Below are 19264 nucleotides of genomic sequence, written 5' to 3'. Positions count from 1 at the left end.
AAGAAATTGTTTCTATCTCTGTGTAACTTAACCACAATTAGAGGGGGCGGTCTTGACTAGATCTTAATGTGCACTACCTGTGTGATTACCCTACAGGATCCCTGACAGGCCTGAATTTTCCCATTTCAAAGGAGAAGAAAGTGCTCTGTCAGGCTGCTGTTTACTCAGAGTCTCTGGTCATTTACCTCCCAATTTCCTTCTCAGTATCTGGTCTTATTTCCAAACTAGCTTTTGATTTTAAATGATCATATTATTTTTTTCTTCTCTCTTTTAAATCAAAACAGCACATTTAAGCAGAAAGCACAGTCTGGGTTTGGAGTAGATTGAGTAACAAGTGTCAAATTGGTAGACTTTTGACATTGTAAGATTGGTGTTATTCACTTTCTCCTACTTCTAAGTTATTCTAGCTCTTTAAAAATACATTCTAGACAATACTACTAAAATAAAGTGCTTCACAAATATGTGTGATTTTTAATAGAACTAATTTTTTTTCAGTAAAATGTTCTAGTTCAGTATAAACCTGGATGTGGTGAAATAGGAATTGTAGTTTCTAATTTATATTTAAGATTGTGTTCATATGATCTTCCTTCCCTCGTTCCTTCCTGCTTTCCTTTCTTCTACACTGATTGAGATTTGGTTCTGTCAAGACCATCTCTGGCATTCTTTTGCAACTGAACTATAATAAATCATAGCGAAGGATGAACACTTAAATAAGTATATTTCAAAAATGATTTTTAAACTAAGGCCCCTTAGTGAACTGATGGTAAGCATATAGCTCTTTAAATTCATCAGCATATAGGCCTTTTGAAATGCTTTCCTCCACAGGAGTATCATCTTTTGTAGTTCTGGAAAGGATGCAGTCTTATGTTAAGTCTTTCTAAATTGAAGCATAATTTGAAAATTGGAGGCAAAAAGTTTCTGTATTTTCCCCAGTATAAGAATAAATAGTAAGGAGGAAGAAGAAGCAAAATAGTCTTATTTTTTCTTAAATCATACATTTCACATAGCTAAAAAATAAGTAAATTTCAAATTTGCATTCTTGTTTTGAAAAATCAAATGTTTATTTATAAAACAACCTCAAAACAAACTTTAACAAATATCTCTGGTTTGTGAAAATAGTGAGGGAGAAAGATGTATGCTTGGTCAGTTGGGTTGGAAATGTTTATTACCATGACTATACACATATCTATGTTATTTAGTTTCAGGATAATGAGGCATTTACTTCGTTTCCTAAAAATAATCTTTTTTCTAAAATTAAGAAACAAAGCAAATGATTATTTTAATGCCTAAAAAGATACTTTCTAAAAATAAAGCTCAGAGTTGGGTTATGAAGAATTTGTCAATTAAAATCATGTTTCAGAGCATGGATAATTTTAGTCTTCTTTTGGGGGGAGTTTTATGTCTTTGATATAAACCCTTAAGATAGGAGCCATCTTTCAGAAAAAGATGAGACTGATCTTCACTGTCAAAAGTGAGCTGTGTAATCAAATGGAGTAAAAACTGGCTGTATGTTTTTAAATAACTTTTAGAAAATTTAGAAATCTTTTAGTTTGGAAAATTATGAACATCAGAAACCTTAGGACTTTCAGTAGACATATAACCATATGGGGATTTGCTGCATAGGCAGCAAAATACTTTGGTCTTAGTGCAAGTTCCTCTTCAGGCCTGGAGAGGAACTTATACTCGCATAAAAATATTTTATTGGCACTAAACGATCAAAAGCTATCACTGCTTTGTTCCGAATAGCCAAACTCCAGGGATCCGTTGAAGAAATACAAAACAAGCAGAGCAGCAAGACTTCTAGGAAGCTGCTGTAAAATGTTATAGCATCAAGCCCCAGAGAAAATAATAGAGTAGATATTCGATAAATGTTTGTTGAATGAAAACTCATGGCTGAGAGAGTAATGTTAGTGTCTGATTATTATTTCTGGAGGTCTGCAAAGCCTGGATCTAGATCTGCTTTGTGTTAAATCTGGACTTCTGGAGACCTTAATTAGATTCGTTTCCACATGAATTATCTCACCTCTTGGTTGAACTGTGGCCTTCAGTTCAGTGTTAAGATTCCCCTCACCACTCTATGATCAGTCCTTCTCTTCTGTCTTTACCTCTGAACTCTGGAAATTCAGCTCTTGACTGATCCTTATTTTCCCAAGGATCACACACTGCTCCCTCCCTTCACACACACAAACTTTAAAAAATTTCACCTAACCAATACTTTTCTTACCTCCAATTTCTCATTTGTGATACTCACAAATATATATATATACACACACATATATACACATACATATACATACATATGTATACACACAATTCAGAAAGTCTTTCTAAATAAATACCTTATTTTCCAGAACTCTCTGTGTGGGTAATGAAGAGCTGTTTGGGGAACTTAATACTTTCCTAAGTAGGGAGCTCTCTTTAGGGAACTTATAATTGTTAAAGAATTTTTTCTCTTGGCTAAACCAAAGTCTTTTTCCCATTTATACTTCTTGTCAAATATGTGAAGGCAGTTTCCGCTTGTCTAGTAACTACTAGACCTCAATGAAACAAACTTAGTCCTTTTAACCTTTTCACACCTAACATGGTTTCTAGTTCTCTCTGTAGCCCACTTCTCCTCTACACATATTTTGGCATGACAATGAATGCCTTTTTTTTTAAATTTTATATGTTTATTTTTGGCTGTGTTGGGTCTTCATGGCTGCACGCGGGCTTCTAGTTGTGACCAGGGGCTACTCTTCGTTTAGATGCGCATACTTCTCATTACGGTGGCTTCTCGTTGCGGAGCACAGGCTCTAGGTGTGCGGGCTTCAGTAGTTGTGGTGCACGGGCTCAGTAGTTGTGGCACACAGGCTTAGTTGCTCCACGGCATGTGGGATCTCCCCGGACCAGGGCTCAAACCCGTGTCCCCTGCAATGGCAGGCAGATTCTTAACCACTGCACAACCAGGGAAGTCCCTGAATGCCTTTCTTAAAATATGAAGCTCACACTTTAATAATCCAGACGTGATTAGATAATCTCCTTTTTCATTAACACTGTTCTTATTACTAAAGTTCGTATATTCCTTTAGAGGTTACAGAGTCTTTTTATAAAAATATCCTGTGGGGGCCTTCCCTGGTGGTGCAGTGGTGAGAGTCCGCCTGCCGATGCAGGGGACACGGGTTCGTGCCCCGGTCTGGGAAGATCCCACGTGCCGCGGAGCGGCTGGGCCCATGAGCCATGGCCGCTGAGGCTGCGCGTCCGGAGCCTGTGCTCTGCCGCAATGGGAGAGGCCACAACAGTGAGAGGCCCGCGTACCGCAAAAAAAAAAAAAAATCCTGTGGGGTTATTATCCCTATTTTGTAAATGAGAAAACTGAGGCTCAGAGTGATTATCATTTGTGATTTGCTCAATGTCATACCATTGCTAATTTAGACACTTTAATGTTACCTATTTAGAAGATCCATTACCCAATTGTTATATCAAATGATATAAGTGAAACCACTAAACCTTTTTTCATACACATGACTGGTTAGATCTCTTCCATCCTACACTTTGCTAATGAATTTTTAAAAATCTGAATGTATACGTGTTAAATTTTATGTGTTTGGATTTGGTGTAGTTAGAGTGTATCCTGTTGTATATCACCATCTTACAAGTTTATTATATGAAAAACTACATGATTATAAAGTGATAGATAAATGTTATTAGTAACAGTAATAACATTTGTGTGAAGATTTTAAGAATTTTAATTTAAGAATAGGTATAATTTTAATTATAGGGCATGTGGGCCCTAGAGCGCTCAGGCTTCAGTAGTTGTGGCCCAGGGGCTTAGGTGCTCCGCGGCATGTGGAATCTTCCAGGACCAGGGATCGTACCCGTGTCCCCTGCAATGGCAGGTAGATTCTTAACCACTGCACCACCAGGGAAGTCCCGGAACTTCTCTTAACAGTGGTTTTGTGATGACATCTGTGAGGATTAACACCCTGGAATAGAATCCATTTTGCACCTGGAAATTTTAAACTTACTTAAATTGAATAGATGTTCTTTTACTGTCTTTGCATCTCTTCTGACTTACAGTTCTCTCTCCACATTGCTTAATCTGTCCTTTCTGGTTTGAGGATCATGCTGTTTTATAAAGAAGATGGAAGGAAGCAAAATGAAGATGGAACTACATAGTTCTGGCTTTTCTCAGGGCTTAGCATTATGACAGGCTGAGCAGTGGCTTTTCCTAATTTTCTCCTTTTCCAAACTTAGCTTTTTTTTGCCTTCAGCATTTTTCACAAGCTTCAGATCATTATGGATTCTGATTTTAATCCTCAAGGATTATGATACTCTTATCTACAGGTAGGTTACGTAACTCTATCCAGCTTTTCTAAGCTTTCTTTTCACATCTTATCCCATGAGATTCTCCCTGCACAAGAACTGGTTTCTTTAGATTTCGCCCCAATATCTTTTCCTTATTAGAATTATTTATTGCATAGTCAGAATGTTCATATTTTAGCATCTTCTGTGGCCTATGAATCACTGTCTCCTGTAACCAGGGGACCATCCTGACCTACCTTTCCTTTTTTTTTTTTTTTAAACCTTCTTTGGAAAGATGTTTTCTCAAAAAAACCTGGAAGCAAATGTTCAGGGCTGTTCATTTAGGAAACATTAAATACCTCTTGAGGTTCAGGTTCAGTAACTATTCACTGTATACATAGAGGATTAAATCAAGGCCCTTTCCTGGAGGAGCTCACAGTCCAGGCAAAAGAACTAATATATAAACCGGTGAATGCAATACACTGTGGTGATTGCAAAAGTAGCCAGGATGCCAGCCATCCAAGAACTCAATCTAGTTAGTCTCATTCCTTGCTTCTTAAAGTCCTAAAATTATGTCACATACTCTTAGGGCTTCTATTTTTTAAAAAATTAATTAATTTATTTATTTGGCTGCATTGGGTCTTCACTGCTATGCGCGGGCTTTCTCTAGTTGCGGTGAGCGGGGTCTACTCTTCGTTGTGGCACGTGAGCTCATTGTGGAGCATGGGCTCTAGGCACGTGGGCTTCAGTAGTTGTGGCATGCGGACTCAGCAGCTGTGACTTGTGGGCTCCAGAGTGCAGGCTCAACAGTTGTGGCACATGGGCTTAGTTGCTCTGCAGCATGTGGGATCTTCCCGGACCATGGGTCAAACCTGTGTCCCCTGCATTGGCAGGCAGATTCCCAACCACTGTGCCACCAGCGAAGTCCTTAGGGCTTCTATTATATTCACAATAGCCAGCCTGTTCTTTGTTGGTCAGAAGTCCAGAATAAAATTTTCCCTCCTTGTTTCCAACTTGGGAAAGAGGGGTGGTCAGGAGGTGAATTTTCTCAGGTTTATTTTCTTCTGGTAGATTTAGATCTCAGAGATGTCAGGGTGGTTGACATCCTCCATGTCTCTGCAGTTTTATAATTCAGTGAAATCATATTCTGGTGGATCTGTATATCTTCTCCTGGATGATAAGTTCCTTCAGTCATCCTTGGATGTCCTCACGGGGCTTTTGTTCATAGTTCTCAGTTTTGTGCTCACCTAAATGCTTTCCTCCAAGCTTCCAATTTCAGATTTTATAGATTTCTTATAATGGCTTTTTGTCCCTCCCCATCATTTAGTTCTGTTTCTTGGTTCCATCTAATCCAGTTTATAATGCTTCTAAGAATGTATTTATCTTCTGCATTAACTTTTAAGTTTACTTTTTCTTCATTCGATGTACAGCTTTATATATAGACTTTTTTCCATAGGTATTTTTTCCTGTTTTTTTTTTAATAGATTTTACTTCCTTAGATCCTTCATAAAGCAAACATCTAGATGTTTTTCCTGGTTCTCATTAGATGGTCTGATTCTTCCCCCAAAACAAACATAGATCCTCGTAGGAACATTCTAGAAGAGAAAAGTACACATTGCGTAAAACACATCTACGTATATCGTGCAGTGTTCCTACTGTATTTTGTGATTAGCTGCTTCTCCTGCTCTCTCTGTACGGAATGCCGTTTCCCTTTTCCATATCAGCTTCTCTTCCCTTGAGCTTCTCCAGTCATCATTTATCGTGCATGCAGAATGGCAGAATTGTTCATTTTCTTCTTTGTGCCCCACAGGACTTTGTTCGTACCAGAACAACACTTACTGTCACATGGTGTAGTTGTTTAAATGTGTCTGACCTCCCCTTCTCTTGGCCCATGAGTCCTGCCAGGACACGGACTAGTTGGTAGTGTGCTCAGTGGTGAGAACAAACACTTTGGAGTCAGAATGGGTATGATTACTGACTTCAGCACTTTTGAACTATATAACCTTTAGCAAATTCTTTAAACTACCAGAGTCTACTTAGTCTCCTCATTTGTAAAATGAAACTACTACTTACTTAGTTCATTGGATTGTTGGTACTAAGGTAATCAAGTACATCAAGTGCATAGTGAGTGAATGAATAGTGTCTAGAGTAGAAAAGTGGATAGAATATAGCTAATAGGCCTGTTTACTATCCTGTACACATAATATTAGAATATCTTTTTTAAAAAGCATTCCTTATTTATTTTGGTGCATTGGATTTTAAAAATTATATTTGCTTGTGTTTTGGCATCTCAAGCAGTATTGAAAACAGCATTTTAGTGGCCTCTTTTTTCAGAGAGGCCTTTTGGGCCCCCAAATTTAGCTCATTCCTGCCGTCAGAAAGATTTGCATCTTTTTTGAGAGAACAGCTTGATTCGTAGCATTATACAGATGTGAAATAAATAGGCTTTTTGGGGGAAGGTGGTTTTTCAGCTCCTCTCAAGTTGGATCTTTGACTCAGCAGATATCTTGAAACACATCAAGTTTCTAAGACACTGAGCTGCATGCTCAAGTATCTATAAAATAGCCTATTGCAGGCCTTTCATTAGAGTTGTGAGAGAAGATGTGAGTACACATAAGGGTGTACATACTGGATGTCACAGCACAGTGTGCTGCCACATGAGTGTGGTTCAGACCACAGTGCTGTCATCCAGAATTATCTGAGTGGAAGACTTGGACTTTTGGAAGATTGAGTAAAAATTAGTCAAAGAGATTGGGAAAGCATTCTAGACAAAGAGGAAGGCAGGAAGTAAAGACAGAGTCCAGAAAGCCTAAATCATATTTAGCTAATCCTCAAGGCCTCTCTTTTCCTGTTTATGTCATTTCTACTTCCTTCTGCTAGTGGGAATAAAATTTGACTGTTTTTTGTTAATACATTGTTCAAGTTCTTCTGTTCTCAGAACTCTTTTTCATTGAGTTCTTAGAATTTTTCACATAGTTTAATCTCTACTTTCAGATCTATTAAATCCTTAAGATTTTGTGCCCCAGCAAATCTGCTCTGCAGTAGTGGTCTATCTTGCTTTTTATAATAAAGCATAATCTTAGAAATTTGAGGGTCAGTTCTTTTTAAGTAGAATAACATTTTTTCACAAACAAACTGATTTTATAAATCTGTTTGAAAGAATTCATTCATATTTTAGTTAATAAGTTGAAATGATTTTTGTGACTGTCCTAAAGAACAACATGCCTATGTCATGAAGGCTTTAAGTTCTGATAGGAGAAATTTTGTGTGTTCTTTAAAGTTTGGTTTTGCATATAGGACAAGCATAATTCATTTATATTTGAGTTGCTTAGAGATATGTTGAAGTTTGAGAAAGTTTAGGCTTTCTTGAAATCATATACTGGTGGAGATGGACTCTGTCCCCAAACTCACAGGAGTTAGTATCTAACAGGGCTGGGGGCAGAGTGGGGAGTGTAGTGAGGGGTAGAGTGGCTGAGACAGGCTGTACTGTATGTCCTTCTAAAAATGCATGAATATTTGAGTATCTAACTGGTAAGAACTAACCATAATGGGAACTAGATTTCTGATGGACCCCTTGTACCAAGAAAGATTTGTTTCACTAAGTAACCTACCTATTGGAAGTAGCCTCTGGCTTCGAACTGTAAAGGACAGCGGTGAAGAAAAGGAAGATAAATCTTGTGAGAAAAAAAGATCAGATTGAAGACTGAGGCTTTGGGAAGTAGCTATGAGATAAGGATTAAAAACGGATGAACAGAAGAAACTCTTTCAAGAATATTTTGTGACTGGAACGCTCAGTGACTACTTCCCAGTTGGCAGAGACTGCTACCAGAAATATATAATAACTTGAAATAAGAGGTCTCTGGTCCTAGGGACTGCAGTCGGGAATGGAGTAGCCTAAGGATCAGGGCTGAATATGTGAGCCAGTTGTCCCTGCCCAAACATGAAAGTGGACAAATTGGTGGATTTGTGACTGTAGTTACATCTAGCTAGTTTAATTAATAAGGCCTATGTGTTTATAATAAAAAGACCATGTGGAGGGGGTACCAAAAAGGTAGAGGCAAAATTCCAAGCAGAGACAGAATCCCGACCTGGTGGTGTAAACTGTATTAGAGGAAACAAAAACTTGGAATAGCCTTTTGTTTTAGGGTTCCCCCTTAAGTGTGCTTTATTTCACCATGTTGTCATTATACATAGATCTTCTGTCTTCCCTCTTAGCAGATCTTGTTTTTCAAATGGAATCTTATTGCTACCCTAAAATGGAAATAGATGAAATCAGGAGGTGGGAGGGATGTGTTGTCCTACTACCCTGTCCCCTTCCTCCCCAGTGGCTCCTGAGGTGGTTTTGCAGTCCGTGAAACCAATTTGAAAATTGTTCTTTTAGGTGAAGATTTTATGCAAGCCAGAAAAACTCATTGGCTTGTCACCAGTGACAATTTATCACAAGGAGCAGATTTTCCACAGTCTTGTTCTCTGTAGCAAAGTTTTACATTTTATAACAATATATTGCAGTTAATCTGAGGAAATCCACTTGGCCGCTGTAATGTGTGCTCTTGCCTAAGCATTCGTCTTTTCCTGCTTTATGATTTTCTGTGAAAGGCCTGATGTCAGACAGAGCTTCATTTTATTTTGTAATATAATCATTGCTTATAAAATGTGTATGTGTATTCCCTAGTAAGTAGTTAGACTAGTTTAGTGTTATGTAAAAATACCAAAGATACTTTTAACCTGTCGTGGGGTTTTCAGGCTCAGGGCATCTACGAATTTTAACTCCATGAACTTAACTCCATGAATGAAAGACTGCAACTCTTGTTCACCCACCAGCACATTTCCACACATGTGCCTAACTAGCCTCTCTTTTTACTAAACTTTTATAGCCTTTATTAATCATGTACAACCCCATGACATTTCTTCTGTTGGTTTTTCAGGTTGTGGTTTTTGAGTTTTTCCCATATTTGCATTGTCTCACCATCTAGACTTTAAGCTCCTTGAAAACAGGAGTCATGGCTTAAGGGCTTTGCCCTCCTTAGACACTGTAGGCATTCAGTAAATAGTTGCTTTGACTTTTATCTTGGCAGCTTTAACACATACATTTTTTGTTGTTGCCACTGTTGCTAAAATCTAGACTTGTCAGCTGCTTAGTGAGCGATGATTGGCTTGTTACGGACTGGGTGTTAGGCTACCAGCAAACTGGCAGAATTTTAACCATAATTTCTTCTTTAATAAAATGTGTTCTGTGCTAGGTAAACTGAAGTATACTGGTACTTCTTACACAATGAAATATGAGAGTGTGGTATATGGCATCTTGAAAGTACTTTAAATTCTGTCTTTGAATTCTACTCTGAAAAATAAAACTACTACAAACAACTTCACCCGCTCTCCCGCCCTCAAATTATTTAGAACCGAAAACAGTGGTTTTGTACATATTTGGAAATTATAAATTAAAATTAATTTTTTAACATCATAAAACATTTAAGCATATTAGCAATCCTTTAAAAATATACAATCCTTCCCTAATGTATTACACTACTACTAATTAAATACTTTAAAAATAAAATTAGTATCATTTAGTATAAAGTATGTTCAGTGACTTGATTTTCATTGTAGTTTGCTTATGGAAAGTTTAAAGGGCTTTCTATGTCTTCTTTGTCTTTGTACTGTGTTGGTGGTGAGAGGCTTGTTAGTTAGATTGACTACACAGTACCTCTGTGAGAATATCGGGTATTATCCCTCCATTGCTAGGAGGAGACTGTTGTGCCCAGAGCCAGTTCCTGGCAAGTGAGAAATCTTCTTAGCTTGGCTTTTTGGAAACTACTATCTATTCAGTATTGAGTATTAGAAAAAAATTGTTGTTAGGCACCTATCAAGTAATAAATGGTCTTCAAATTGCTTTCCCTTCTCTTATTTTATCCTTACGAGAGAAGAAAGCAGATGTTATTCTTACTTATGAAGCATACTAAGAGACTTACTTACATGCTCCAGGTTATATTAATTACGGTTGCCTTATACAGCCCATCTGCAATTTTCAGCCCAGTGTTTTCTCCGTTAGACCTACGGACTTGTACATAGTGAATCGTATGCCAGTGTGAAGTCGTATATAAATAAAGGGAAATGAAGTTGCATCAGGTTGCATCCAGGTGTCCTGTCCTGGTACTATTTAAAAGGAAATGTGTATTCGAGTGGAATTATTTAGAGTCCTAGAAACAAAGGAATCAGCTTCCTTTGTGTCAGTGGTTATCAGCCAGGGATGGTTTTGCGCCCGCCCCCCCAGTAGCCATTTGGCAATGTCGAGACATTTTTCATTGTCAGAATTGGGGGTGGGGGTAGTTGTGCGCACACTGCTAGCATCCAGCAGTGCTGCTAAACATCCTACCGTGCACAGGACAGCCCCCTCACGACGAGGAGTGAATTACGTAGTCCAAAATGTCAGTAGTGCTGAGGTTAATCAGCCCTGCTGTATGTATCGCAAGGAATGGAATTACCAGAAGCCCTCTCGGCCAAAACAAATTTGGGTCAGAGGTGGGGTGGGAGGGTGGGCAGGGAGGTAGAGGAGGTGATTTCAAGTGTGGCTGTTGAAATTTTCATGGGGTTAGGATTTATCTGATTTCCTTTTTCTTGCCCCTTCCTTGTGCCAACACTTGGCATAGCAGTAGTAGAGAAAACAGTGAAGAAAACTTTTCTTCTTGTAAACTACTTAGAATAGTGGTCCCATTCCCAGAGCTAATGCGTCAGTCCAGTTCCTAGTGACACTCACACCTCCACTATAAACCAATCCTCCATGCTCTCAGGCTCCCAAGATGTCTAGGCACATGACTTTGTTTTTGGCAAGATTGTGAGAATTATAAACTAGCTAATTTATTCCCCAAGGTATCTTATAATCATAGTTCACCTGGGAGGATCTAAGTTTCTCACTGTTTCTATATCATGTGCCGTCTGTGAATGTCTTTGGCTAACATACTCTTGCTTGATTTCATTAGCCTAAAACCAGAGAAACAAATATCTGTTTTTTAAATAGATGTTATTTTTTTAGAGCAGTGTTAAGTTCACAGCAAGATTGAGTGGAGAGTACAGAGAGTTCCCATATATCCCCTACCTGTGAACAAATGTCTGTCGATTTTATTGTAATACTGGTTTTCAGATAAACTTTATATAAATGCAAATGTTATTCTGTTAATGCAAAGTTCCTTAGTTCCAGTTCTCACTAACTGTAAAGCAAAAGTAAGGAGAAAATGGGTTTCACTAAGTTATGGGTTTTTTTCTTTTTCCCTGTGCAGTGAAAGAGGGAACCTCAAATCATCTGCATAGGCTTCTTATTGACTTTGGCTACCTAAAGTTCAAGAGCATTAATCTTCCTTAAAATTTTCCCATGTAGTTGTACATCACCTTTTTATATCAGGGAGATTTTATTTCCCTCCTGTGAAGTTTTCCTTGTTTAGAGTTCAGTTTTTGGTTAATTGAAAACAAGTTAAGTTATTCAGTCTGACAGTGTGACTACTTTAAAGGTTAGAATGTAGCCACCGAACCTTCCTGTAATTGGGGGTATTCTAGGACTTTATTAGTGTCATCTTGTTAATGCCTCATGCAGCTGGAGTGGACTACGGGGTGGGGGGAATTGATGATTGTGTTGTTGATTAGAATTTTTCTCCCCTGGCTGCAAATTCCAGTTTGTTCCTTTAGCGAAGTATTTCTCCTACTAGTCATGGCTGATGGACATACTATAATGTTTCCGTGTTTCTTTTTTGCTTCCTTTTCATCATGGGTCTCACAAGCCCCTGGGATTTGCCTTAAACATTTAACCTATTAAAAAACCAGTTAATTGTCTACACAAATATAAAGTAAATAGTCTATATAAGAGTGAGAGCTCGGTGTTACTAAAAAAAAAACAACTCAGGGTCTGGGTTTCAGGTCTTGATGGTACAAGTCATGTGACATGTGCAAATTATTCTAGAGTCTATTTCTTTATCTGTTAAATGCACACTATTCCCCCTGCTCTGCCTACCTCACAACATGAGGATCAAATGAAATAATAATGGACTATAAGAGTGCTTTGTGAATTGTACAACACAATGCAAATGTCAGATAGGATGCAAATAGAAGGGTAAGCTTCAGGAAATTACACTGATTGTGAATTGGAATTCGGTTTGAAGAATTTATTTTCCTTTCTATTGACTAGTCTGTAGTGTAGATTGTCTTTTCTTCATCTAAGTAAATTCAGAGATGACTTTTGTTGCATTTGGTTGTAGTTTTTTGTCTTTTTATAAATAACATCAATAGGGTCAAAAGCTTCACTTGCTGAAATGTTATAATTTGGCATAGGTTAGTGATTGGTGCAAAGGAAACATTATAAAAAGAAAACTCTGAATTCACCAAATAGCATAGACTGTACCTGATCGACTATCGTTGTCATCGTCGTCATCATCATCATCAGTGGTGATTGCTCATCAATTCTGTAGAACCAGAAATAATTTTCTATGCTCTTCTCAAAAACCACAGTTGGTAGTTTGACCTACCATCGTATTTTCAATAAAGCAGTTATTCTAAGTAGTAGTTACACTTTATGCTTCCCCTCCCCTCCCCCCAGCCAATTAGTTATATACCATGTGGCTTCTGGATGGCAGTAGATCAAGTGAGTTTAGTCACAATTTATGAAAGCCTTTTTATCTTGATAGTATTTTATCATATTTGATGCTGTTTGTAAATAGAACCAGAGAACTAACTGTAGTACTCCAGGACTTGTGTTTTAAATGATGGGTAGAACTGTAAGAATAGAGTGGGCAGACTGCTGGAAATGATTCCATCTAAAAGGTAGCTTCGCCCTTGTCTCCTTGGCCTTTGTGACTAATGGAAAAATACTCTTCAAATTCAAAAGCCTATTCATTACTGCCTTTCTCCTCTGAAATACATGATCAGTTTTATAATCAGGAAGAACTTAATTATTTTTCTTTTTCTATTGTCTTATGTTTATTCTTCATAAAATGACTTTTCTTTCATTTAATGGGCTCAGAATACACTCCTATATTGAACTTTACAGCCTTGCTTTTTTTTATAGCGTAAATCAGCTCAGCTGGCTAAATGCCCCACTAACTGAAACTTCATAATGTAGCTGGAACTAAATTGTGCTCTGGAGCATTGAGTCTTTAAACTGGATTATTGACTTACAAGTGAAAATGGTAAAGAGTCTGTAAGAAGGACAAGGATCCCTCTCCTGATCCTTGAGCAATTTTTTCCTCACTTATTTCAGGGGCTCTGAGCTCATGAGCAAAATCCTAACCAAGTTTATCTTGCTAGGAAAACCCATTTTAAATGCTCAATAAAGAAAGAATAATTCTTCTCCCGCTTAACCACTAAAGAACAACATATGTTTCTAACGTCAGCTTTTTATTTTTTTTTTTATCTTTCATTTTTTTGTTGGTAAATCTCCCAGACAACAGCAGTTCTGTAGAGAGTTTAAATATGAAGGAATGGCAGGACGGGCTAAGGGCACTTCTACCCAACATTAACATCAACTTTGGTGGACTGCCCAATTCTTCTTCCCCCTCCAACGCCAGCCACAGTGCACCAACGTCCAACACTGCCACCACCGACAGCCCGAGTTGGGACAGCCCTGGCAGCTGGACAGACCCAGCCATCATCACAGGTAACTTTCTCACTCCTTCAGCTCCACTGACTGCCATCAGTTTGGTTTTTAGCACAGATTAACTAAAAACAAGAGGTCTCTTCAACGTAATCTTCCCAAAGCCACAAGTGTGTGGTAGCTTGTTTCGTTCTCCGGGGTCACGTAGCCTCAGTTAACTCTGTTGGCCTAGTTGTGTAACAAGGCATTTGGTACCTAGGTTGCTTCTTTTGGTGTAAGTAGGTGCTAACATCTGACAGAATGTGTGTATTTTGTAGGTCTCAAAGTACAAAAGGATCTGACTTATCCTCTCAAAGGAACATACTCCACTTTAAAAAATAAAGCTCTCTATTATAAGGCTATCTTGTTCATGTATCCCTATTAGAGAAGGAGAAGCACAATTGGGAAATAACATCATGCAATCCTGGGGACTCATTTTGGCAACTCTGCCTCTGTGACACTGGGGGATGATGTCTGTATAGTTGAAGAGGAGGCATGGGTTTGTGTGACAATAAATCGTGGTCATTGTGGGTGGGGAATAAAAGGAACATAAGATTGAGAAGGTATTATTTGGAAGGAGTTTAAAATTGTAATTCTTTGTTTCTTTTTGGAGAAACTAAGTGCCTTAAAATTTTTTGTTTGATGAAATTCTTATGCTTTCTGCACAAACTCACCATTTTCCTTCTTGTTTTCTTTTCTCTCCTTAGGTATTCCAGCATCTTCAGGAAACAGTTTAGACTCTCTTCAAGATGACAATCCTCCACACTGGCTAAAATCCCTTCAGGCCCTCACAGAGATGGACGGCCCCAATGCTGCTCCATCACAAACCCACCACAGCGCCCCCTTCAGCACACAGATCCCTTTGCACAGAGCCAGTTGGAATCCCTACCCTCCTCCTTCAAATCCTTCCAGCTTTCACTCGCCACCCCCAGGCTTTCAGACAGCCTTCAGACCCCCCAGCAAAACCCCCACAGATTTGTTACAGAGTTCAACACTGGACCGCCATTAGGGAAAGAGGAGAATTCATTAGAAAATGCAGGATTTGTCCCACCCTGTTTTTGCCCTCTCAGCCGACCCACAGCTCCCTTCTCATCTCTTATGTTCTGAAGAATCCAGTTCCTGATCAGTTTTGTTTCTCCCTACCCCCAGATGCAATGCGATTGCAGGGTCATTACCATCTTTTTTTTTATTGTAAAAGTTTCTGTTGATCCAGCATTTGAGTGACACTGTTGAATGTTTTCTAAAAATGCCTTTTTAAGGAGGAAAGAAAAGAAATCAAAGGGCAGTCTCGATACTTAGAAAATTACTGCTTGTCTGTTGCGCATAATAATGACATAATCTGCTTAGCAGAAAATGATGATTAATTTATAGGGAAGGTGAAGTAAATGCATTATCAACTGCAGAAGGTTGAAAACCAGGTTGATTGAAATGAGATGGCTAAATGCATGGGGGAAAGCAGTGGTCCTGGCATCCATCTTGTATTCAACTTATCACTATTGCAGGGAAAATGCTTTTAATTTAATTTTTAATTCTTTTGGCAAGTTGATGGAGAGGACTCGATTGTGTTGTTAAGCAAGAGAATTTATCGGAAGTTGATGGAGAGACAAACTGATCTGCGGTAGTAACTGGCCTATTGCTAAAGAGTTTAAGGAGGGGAGAAGTGATTTTTTAAAGGAGAAAAAATTTTGGCTTTAGATTTAAAGTAAATTCAAATGTTTTAAAGAAAAAAAGTATTCACAGATTTAATACCTATGCATAATATAAGTGCTGAAATATAAGTGATTTCTGCAATCTTTCTCCTCTGTCAGAATCTTTTTTTCTTTTTACCTTAAATTCACCTGACTAAGGGCACTCTGAGATAGCGCTGCTCTGGGGCCACCTGATCACCATCAGGAGCAAATCTCTGACGACCTCGCCTGCAGCTTTTACTTAACCCTGTGGTTTCTGGACATTTGTGCAGTATTGAAAAGACAGGAGAAAAGAAAACAGAAACCTGGTTATAACCTAATGCTAAAACTAAAAAAAGGAAATGTACCTCTTTCTTCAGAATTAAAACTAAAATCTTAAATAAAACAAAACTTGATGATGACCCTTGGGTTGTTCTTGTTTTTGTTTTTCCATTTTATTGCATGTGAATTTGAAACATTTTGTGGTGACAGTCGTCAGGTGTTTCCATTGATTTTACATCTTCAGCAATAGGGAGGATGGGTTAGAAGAAGAAATCAGAAAAAAATTCATTTTACTGTCGGTCGTTGCCATCTTTGAAGGTCAGCCCATCTTATCCTCAAGAATTCCTCTTCCGGTGGCTTTCAGTAGAAGATGCTTCTTTGTGCTGTTGTGTTGTGCAGACCAGAGCTTCGCAACTCAGAAGCTTCTCAGCTTCCCAACTGAGAAGCCTCATGGGCCACGAAGGAGCAGATAGGCTGGGTTATGCTGAGATGTTGGTCGTCTCGGGGAGACCTGGCAGCCCCAGCGGTCAGGGTGCCATACAATTAGCAGCACATGTGAGTGCCACGACAGGAAAGAGATCAGGAAACACTGATAGAGGAAGCCCACAGAGAAATCTTTCGTGACCAACCATTCATTCTGGGGAGTACCTAATGATGGAGAGATGGTCACACCACTAACCAAAAGAGGGTACAAGGTTGCTAGGAATCTGTATGATTTGGGTTACATTCAGAAGTCCAAAGCTGGAGATGGCATATTTCCAGCTACATCCATTAAGGGGATCTTTGTAGGATGAACTAAAGAGATCTTTTAAATTTTACATTCTGTGCTTTCAGATTGATTTTCTCCTTCTTACATTTACTCTGTACTTCAATTTGCTACCAAAAACAAATTTTTAACATAGTTTTTGAAAAATGTAAAGCAGATTGTCTCAAATAAATGTCTCTATAGACTAGGCTTTCTCTGGTCTGTAGGCTTTGCCTCAGTCACCTGAATCTTCACATTGTACTGGAAAGTGGTGGCCCAACACACAAGCAATATCAGGTAGTAGTGAATTGTAATCAAGGCTTTGGGGGATTGTAGGGGGCGGTTTGGATATTCCTGACATTGGTATATCAACAAAAATGTGAAGGGAGGGAAATTCTGTTTTGCATGGCTGTGCTGTGATTGTGCGTATGTTTAATGAATCATACAGAAGACTTTATAAAATAATGTAAATATCATTCACAGAATAATAAAACAATAAAAATCAGTGTGCCTACCACCCAAGTTAAAAATAGAACCTATAATATCTTGAAAGACCTCCTATCTGTCCCTTTCCAATTTTATTTCCTTTTCTTTCCTTACCATCCACAAATCACCATTATCTTGATTTCTGTGCTGATCTTTCTTTAGAGTTTTGCCACTTACATATGTACCCTGGATAATGCGTTGCTTTGTTTTAAAAAGCTAAGTAGCAAATCAAAACTTAGCTGTGTAAGTGAAGGGCAGTATTGTCACTATCAGATCAAGGCTTTTAGGGGAAGATAAATTGAACAGATTCTTTAGGTCATAGCTTGGCTTTAGTTTCTCTGATAATTTATAAAAGCCAATTCTGGGGAAGACAGTGTGCAAGGTCATGAATGAATCCTGGAAAAGAGGGTCCAGTGCAGTCAGGGCATCCGACAGGGCTGTTGTGAGCCCGATCCTGGATGTCTGGCAGAGTGGTCTGCTCTCTGTTTCCTGTGTCTAAGCTCTCCGTGGCTTCCCTCAGCCCTCTGGAGTTGATCAAAGCCCAACCCATGGGAGTGGGGTGGTTTAAAATAAGCGTCAGCTGATCAGTTCACCAGGGCGTGGAGGGGAGAACAGAAATTTCATTAGGTTTGGTCAAAATCAGATAAGTACAGAAAAGAACCTGGACCAAACTGATTTAGGCAGTCTGCTGGTATTAACAGCAGTGGGAATCTTGGTACTGACAACCCTCAGTGTCTGTCTCGGCTCACAGTACTCAGATCTGGTGCACAGCTGACATTGCTAGTATTTCCTTTCACCTCTCTCCTTTCTTGGGTCTACTTTCCCCTGTATTTTTATATGCCATTTCTTAGTCTTTTTTTTTCTTCTTCTTCTCTAATTTTGTTGAAGTGCATCCTCCAGTAACTTCTTGAGAAATGCATGTGGGAAATAAATATTTTAGTAATTTGCATATACAGAAATATTCTGTTTCAGTTGATAGTTTGGTGGATAGACAATTCTAAGTTGTAGATATTTTTTCCTTTAGAATTTTGAAGGCATTACTCTATTGTCTTCTTGCTTCCAGTATTGCTGTTAAAAAGAAATCCAAAGCCACTCTGATCCTTTATATGTAATCCTATTGTCTCCCTCTCTGGAAGCCTGTAGAAATTGTTTTCTGTGTTCCTTGGTGTGGGTCTATTTTAATTCATTGTGCTGAACACAGTGGATACACACTAGGTTTTTAAAATCTGTTGGCTCATGTCCTTCAATTCTGGGAAATTTTCTTGACTTATTTCACCAGTGAATTTCTTGCAATTATTTTCACTGTTTTCCGTTTCTAAAAATCCCATTATTCTGGACTTTCTCCTATTCTTTTATCCAGTTTGCCATCTTTGTCTTTTGCTCTTCTTTCTAGGAAGTTTTATCTCAACTTTGTTTATATTTATAGTTTTATTCTCCTTGCATTGTTTCTATTTCTTCAAGTTGGTTTTATCTGTTTGTTTTGCTTTGATCTCTATCTTCTATATTAAGAGACTTCTCAGATCCCTGGTAGCCCTTGATACCTGCTCTTGAATAAGACTAAAGAGCTGATAGGAAGTTTTGTAAACATGAAGGCATGCCAACTTTGAACTTCACTGTTGGAAGATCTGGATGGGCTCTGTGTTGGGGAAGCTCTAATGTCAACATCTTTGGGCTTTTTCTCCTGGGCTGGTCAGATTCCATAGAGAAGAGTCTTATACTGGCCGGCCTAGAGGGTGAGGGTCTGACTGCCGGAGCTGTCGCGGTGGTCTCTGTATTCAGTATGAATATATTTACTTCATCCCTGTTTTCAGTCCTTTTCTCTCCAGAGATTGTCTCCAAATATCTGCCCACTTAGGAGAAGTGTGGTTGCGCTATGGTGTGGAGTTGGGGAATGAATTTAGGGAACTAGCTTCTTAAAACAGCTTTCTCAGTAATCTTTATTTTAGCCCCACCCTGCAGAGTTTATCCTTGGTTCTAGGGGTACCTGGCACTGTCAGTTTATGTGCCCTTGAGGATTCTGTGGTGTGAATTGTGTTGGATCTCAGCTTTCCCCGCTGTTAGCTTGAAGCTTCTCAATCAGCCAAGTGAAGCTCAACCCGCTGCTTTCTCGGTCACCGCATTTTGTTCTGTCGTCTGCTCTCAGGGTTTCCCTACTTTTTTCTTTATTCTAATTTTAAGTTAAGTGTGTAGGTT

General features: G+C 38.7%; 1 protein-coding gene across 5 annotated transcripts in view; it reads left to right on the top strand.

Annotated features, from left to right (window-relative positions):
- The window catches only part of CNOT4 (CCR4-NOT transcription complex subunit 4), a 139653-nt gene extending 124613 nt beyond the window's left edge, over window positions 1–15040 (top strand). For 3 of the 5 annotated variants that reach the window (XM_067747102.1, XM_067747099.1, XM_067747100.1), the window contains 2 exons: window positions 13703–13915; window positions 14599–15040. In XM_067747102.1, coding sequence (XP_067603203.1) covers window positions 13703–13915; window positions 14599–14900 — 515 coding nt within the window. In that variant the 3' untranslated portion in view covers window positions 14901–15040. The remainder of the gene's footprint in view (window positions 1–13702; window positions 13916–14598) is intronic. The other 2 variants (XM_067747104.1, XM_067747103.1) reach the window with 1 other exon arrangement.
- Window positions 15041–19264: the final 4224 nt, after the last annotated feature.

Source organism: Pseudorca crassidens, chromosome 8 (assembly GCF_039906515.1).
Source record: "Pseudorca crassidens isolate mPseCra1 chromosome 8, mPseCra1.hap1, whole genome shotgun sequence".
Classification (NCBI taxonomy): Eukaryota; Metazoa; Chordata; class Mammalia; order Artiodactyla; family Delphinidae; genus Pseudorca; species Pseudorca crassidens.
This window is presented reverse-complemented; position numbering and strand designations above follow the sequence as displayed.